This window comes from Octopus bimaculoides, chromosome 2, assembly GCF_001194135.2.
Source record: "Octopus bimaculoides isolate UCB-OBI-ISO-001 chromosome 2, ASM119413v2, whole genome shotgun sequence".
Classification (NCBI taxonomy): domain Eukaryota; kingdom Metazoa; phylum Mollusca; class Cephalopoda; order Octopoda; family Octopodidae; genus Octopus; species Octopus bimaculoides.
In genome coordinates, this window is record NC_068982.1 from 646,651 (window position 1) to 653,069 (window position 6,419).

At 36.1% G+C, this 6,419-nt stretch overlaps 1 protein-coding gene across 1 annotated transcript in view; it reads left to right on the forward strand.

The window, feature by feature from the left end:
- The window catches only part of LOC106870759 (cadherin-87A), a 119,297-nt gene that overhangs the window by 64,579 nt on the left and 48,299 nt on the right, over window positions 1-6,419 (forward strand). The window contains exons 21-22 of the mRNA XM_014916956.2: window positions 894-1,020; window positions 2,407-2,552. Coding sequence (XP_014772442.1) covers window positions 894-1,020; window positions 2,407-2,552 — 273 coding nt within the window. The remainder of the gene's footprint in view (window positions 1-893; window positions 1,021-2,406; window positions 2,553-6,419) is intronic.

The window sequence follows — 6,419 nt, forward strand, 5'->3', positions numbered from 1 at the left end:
GGGGGGGGGGGTGATATGGGACCATTACCAGCATGGTTGCCACACAAATATCACAGACATTAACTTCAATGTTGTGTTGATAGCATTTGATCTTCATATAAAAACATCTGTGTGTATGAACCAAAAAATTTAATTTCTTTGAGAAAACCTTTTCTTACTTTCCTAACTCTATCTGACCAATATTTTGTCAATATATTTATTATTCAACAAACTTTTATCATCTTTTAAATGGTGATCAGCATAAAAGGCTTTGTCATGTTTTGTTCAGTGAGATTGGGTGGTGGTGGTAGTGGTGGTGTGTGTGCGGGGGTGGGGGGTCACCTGAAGATCGATGCACTAGTGTCACTTTTATTGTTGCCACTGCCCACGACCATCATTGTCACTTGCCGGCACCTTCGCTCATTGATACCACTATCACCTCCGCTACTGCTGCTGCTACTACTACTACTACTACTACTACTACTACTACTACTACTACTACTACTACTACTACTACTACTATTAGATATACTATGTCTGAAAAGGGTGGGATGGTCATGGTTGAAAAGTTTTCGATCGTTTGTCATTTAAATCAAAACTGAAAACTCACCACATATCGTAGGTTCTTCCAACACATAACCTCAAACATCACCCCCTGCATATCCTCCTCGCCACCACCTCCTCACCACCTAATAACATCCTATTTAATTCTATTTGTCCCAACACCAATAAAGACCACATAGCTGACATGGTGTTCCATGGAAGGGTCCTTTACAGTTACAAGAAAACCTTCTTCCCTGCAATATTTAGATGAAACGATTGGAAAGGATATAAAAATAGTTTTAAACACTTAAGACAAAAAAAAAAAATGTTTTAGTTTGCCTCCGTTGTAGTTCTTTGTTTTTATTCTGCAGGTGATTGCTGAAGATCAAGGAACCCCAAGACTGACCGGCAGCACGAATGTGATCATAAATCTCGAGGATATAAATAACAAGGCACCCAAGTTTGACCGCTCCGAGTATATCAAAACAGTTGATGAGAGTGAGTAAAATGGAGAATCGTTTATTGCTTTTATCGGGGATAATAATTGGTTTCAAATGCTTAACGAGAGGGGATTAAGTCGATTAGATCAACTGGTACTATTTCATTGACCCTCGAAAGGATGAAAGTCAACCTTGGTGGAATTTGAACTCAGAACGTGAAGACAGATATAATGCAGTTAAGCATTTTATCCAAATTATATACTTTTTATCCAAATTCTCACTATCTCCTTTTTCTTAATAAACATATTAAACAATGACAATAAACAGAACTGAAGGATGAACGACGTCCATCGTGGTTCATTGTTCGGTTTATTCCCATTACTTAGATAACATCTTACTTCAAATCCCAAATTTTCTACCACCACCATACTTAACTGCCTCTTACTAGTCCTTTACTTACGATGATATTGTTAGCGTGTACATCACTTGAAAATCTTGAGTACTTTACCTATTTGTGGCATCAGTTTCCATTAGTCCACTTTCTTAAAGTCACATGTCACTCCAAATGTAATCGACTTAGCCCTCTCCCCCTAAATTACTAGCCTTGAGCCAAAATTTGAAACCTCTAAATCTTATGCGGCAGCAACTTTTGTTTTGAAAAGATTGTTGTTTCTGTTGTCTTCTTTAGACTGAATTTGTCAACCAAATCAAAACTAGGTTTTGTCATACGCAGCCATATAAACGTTGTTCACTCTGATTGGTTTTACATACTGTCGATAATAGAGCTTCTTGTTAATTCGAAAAGTATCAGGCAACATCAATAACTGTATTCTTTATTGTGCACTGCCATTCAATAGCTCTTTCTTCCTTCTGTTTTCTCTTCAAGGGATCAATAGGCATTGGCTGTTAGATATACGAGGGTGGGCTGAAAAGTTCATACGCTGACCACAATGCAATGGTCGAACTTGATCAAATGTGTTTTATTTTGCGACATAGTCTCCTTAGCTGTCCATACACTTCTCTCATTGGTGTCGCAGCGCTTGGATTCCATGGTATATAAAGGCTCTTGTCTTGACCATCAAAAAAGTCCTCAACAGCAGATATGACCTCATCATCGGTACAACTTCCCAGCCAAGTGTTTTTTCATATTGGGGAACAGAAAATAGTCAGATGGTGCCAAATAAGGAGAATATTGGAAAATGATCAACCAGTTCAAAACCACAGCAGCCTTTGCAACCACAGGCTTGTGTGCAGGGGCATTGTCCAGGTCATGGTGAAGCAGTCAGTTATACTTTGTGTGTTAGACAAAGGAGAATATGTATTAGTTTTTGCACACAATCTAGGAGAGTGTATCAGTTTGGTAATTTGTGGCACCCTTTTGTAACCCCTTTTGTTGTTTAGCTTTTTTCCTTTTCAAAGTATTTGTTTTACTTTTTACTTTCAGAATCTCCTTTGGATAGCATTATTTTGAGAATCGTTGCCACTGATAAAGACAGAAACCATCAAATAGAATATAGCCTCAACAGAAACTCTTTGGTGGCCCGGGATGCCCAAGGGCACAAATTATCTACCATTCCTAATGATTACAGGGTAAGATGATAATATTCTATAAAACTACGTAAGTGTATCTAGGAGAAAAAATTATATGTGATGGATACTCTATAAAATATTTATATCACATTGTTTAGTTGGTTTAAACAATGAAATAATGCAATTCCTAAGACCAACATAGAATCAATGCTATTTTCACTGAGCTAGAATCAAGAGTAAAATATTTATTTGAATTACGCGTTGACATCTTAACTCACAATCACATATGCAACAATTATGGGAAAATATGGGAACGTTAACCAGAAATTAACAAACGAGTAAGAATGGTCTAAGGAGTAGATTGGATAATGAAGCGCATCCAAGCAGACTCCCCCATAGAAACATTCATCAGTGAATCCGTAGTATTTTGGATTTCATGAATGAGAATTAGTTAAGGAGAAACAATTCTAATGGTGCACAGAAATTCATTTAGAAAGTTCCTTAGAAATGTTTTAATGAGTATTGAAATCATATTGGGGACTGAGAAATATTTCTTTTTATGACAACATATAAAAGAAAGAAACAAAATGCTGATATTTTTATTTCCTACCTACCTACCTACCTACCTACATACATACATACATACATACATACATACATACAAATATATGCATGCACACACACATACACACACACACACGATTTTGTGTTGTTATTTTAATGGAATTTTTAATGATAACAAAACATTCATGTTGAATTCAATACTAAAAGACAAGTCATGTTTTGACTGGAGCTTCAAGTTTTGGTTAACGGTTTTTTCAGTCACTGGTTGAATAAGCTAGTCAGATGGACAGACCGACAGTCTTCGACTTTCATACAGGATGAGTTCCTGAAAGAGTGAATGGAAGTTGAATTTTCAAATCTCCAGATTATTTGGTTTCTCCGAGAATTGTAACATTAGCAGAAATTGCTGATATCAATCTATACATCTCTTGCATAGTCATTAGTACACCTGACCCATATTTGAAAATGAGGAAAATTAAAGGCAGAAAAAAAATTAAGCTTCAAAACTTAAGAAAAGTAGTTCTGGTTTGCACTTACAAAAAGTTTTCTTTGCAAACATGGGGATTTGGACTTTCTCTCACTGTACATCACTTTGCTCCCGACTGATTTCTAGTGTAGTACTAAATCAATTAAGGCTTTGTGAATCTCCCTATCTAACAAATCTGACCCAGGACTTATTCTTGTCAATGCTGTTACTTATTACAGCGATATCTTTTGCTGAACTGTTAAATTACAGGGATATAAGCAAACCAACATTTGTCAGATTGTGTAGGAACAAACATAGTCATGGACGCATATACTTATCTACTGATCCATATATATATATATATATATATATATATATATATATATATATATATACACACACATGCATACATACATATATTATTTCTGTGTACTGTTATATGCACAATTGCTTCTGGTGAAATTGGAGCTCTGTGTTCATCATTCAATCAACTGTCAACAAAATGTTGTGCTTAATAGTATTAAGCACACACACACACACACATATATAGATATATATATATAATTAATAAAAAAAAACGGCAAAAAATATAACAAGAAAATAAAGAACAACATGAGGACATGGTACATGAAAAGTATTAATAAGACGCTCAGAAAAGGACAGAAAGGTGTTTTACATTTCGAGCAAGGCTCTTCGTACACATGCGTCATATGGTCTGCCTTTTACTCTGAGTGAGAGGCCCTTTGTCACCAGCAGAGGTAAGAGCTCTCTGAACGTTGCCCAGGCTATTCTTATTCTAGCAGCTACACTTTCAGCAATTAGAGCAAAGTAATCAGCATAGAGGAGATCCCAGGAGCATTCTGTTTTGAATTCCTCTGTTATTGCCTGGAGGACTATGATAAATAGGAGGGGGCTGAGGACTGAAACTTGGTGGACCCCTACCTCCACCCGGAATTCTTCAATGTACTCATTACCAACCCTCACCTTACTGACAGCATCTCTGTACATGGCTCGCACAGCTCTCACTAAGGTACAGTGTATTTGTCACACAGAAATATATATATATGTATATATATGTGTGTATTATATATTTTTTGTATTATATATATATATATATATATATATATATATATATACACACACAGATGCATGCCCACACTAAAACATTCCGTTCACCAAGTATGTTTAATAATTTCAATGTTTAAGTCAGAAGATTATCATTTTTTTCTCATTCCTCTTTCGTTGCTTTTTCGTTTGGTCATTCTCTTTTTTCTTCAATATTCAAATGACTTCTTTTCTGAATTAAAAAGTATTGAACTGTACACACAAGGAAAAAATGCTGAAACAATAAATTCTTAATGACTTTTATGTTCTTTAATAGAATACAGAATGGTAAACAAAATCAGAATCTGTATTAAAACTAAATACATAAAGAAAATGTTGAAAGATATCAAGTAAAGGAACAGATGTAATTTTATATGGCAAAATACATTGGAATTGGAAATAGGAAGATCATTGCATCAGTTGCTGGAGAAAAATGTCCTTTATTGAAAACAAGCTGATGCATTGTTGAAATATTTCATTTTCATATTTGTTTCCTCTGTTCTTGTTTTTATTTGATTGTTTTTATATAATTGAATATTTCATCACCACCACCATTACACTCGTTGTCATCGACATTATCCCATTGCCAGGAACAATCACTCCCTCTGCAAGCTACGTGCTCATTCCACCTGTAAGGAATAGCAGTCAAACCATTCACATCGTACTCTGCTGTCTGAAGTGTCCTTTATTTAAGACAATGTCACTAGCATCATTGCTACCCTCATCATGATCAGAGGAATCATGAAATATGATGGGTTGAGGATCGTTGATAGTAAAACGAACATTGCTTCTTCATCCGCGTTCCATATGATGAGTTAAGTAGATGGCGAACTAACTTAGTTTTGAAATCATCATTATATGAGTTACTGATAAGTTTTCTCTGATATGCTTTTGTCCCTTCTTGTACATTGAAATGTTCTCTCTGTAGCGCTGTAGTTCTTCAAACGGAGATCAAAACATGAACTTCTTTGTTTGTGCTGGTGTTTACTTAGCTTTGCTGTTACTCTGAGAAGGTTTAAATAACAATGTTCTGCACACATCTACCAAGTCTCTCATGTCACATTTGATCTAATATGTCAGCTACGGTGGGGACTTTCTGCTGTCACTCGACTTGTTACAAATAGTCAAACCTCAGCTATATGTCTTCTTGAGAAGACCTCCATATCGGTTATAACTACTCCTTGGTGCCTCTGACCTTTCTCAACCTTTTGAAAAATATTTTTATTTAGCACATCTGCTATAATGAACCACCACTAGTCCCGAGGAAACACAGAGTGTATAATATAGGGATAGTGGTTGCAATTCACCCAGTTGCCCAAACGCTAACTGGAAAATCTTTCAGCCCGTGGACTATAGACAACTTCCAGAAACCACTCTTCTGATTGTGCTACCAGGAAATACTGCTCGTCTAAATTAAACTCTTCAATGAAGAAAGTGTTGTCAACCAAGCCTGACTGAGATGAGTGTAGGGATACCAAATTTTCTGCATGGAGTCGCTCTGTTTCTGAGTATCTCTCATATGTGGAGTTTTGTTGAACAATCATCATCGGATGCGTCGCGACTTGGTTTTTGTGGTTTGTCGAATTAATTGAGGTGGATGACTGACCAGAGAAGTCAGTTAACTTGGTATCTACCTTGGTGGCCTGCCTTGATGAGGTACAGGGAAAAATCAATAACAAAAGAAGCATCTCTCAGTTGTCTGAAGTTTAATTCATCTAATTTGGATGATATGAGATTCGAAGTTTATGAAAACAACCAGAAATGTTTGGCAACATATTGGTAGACGACTACCG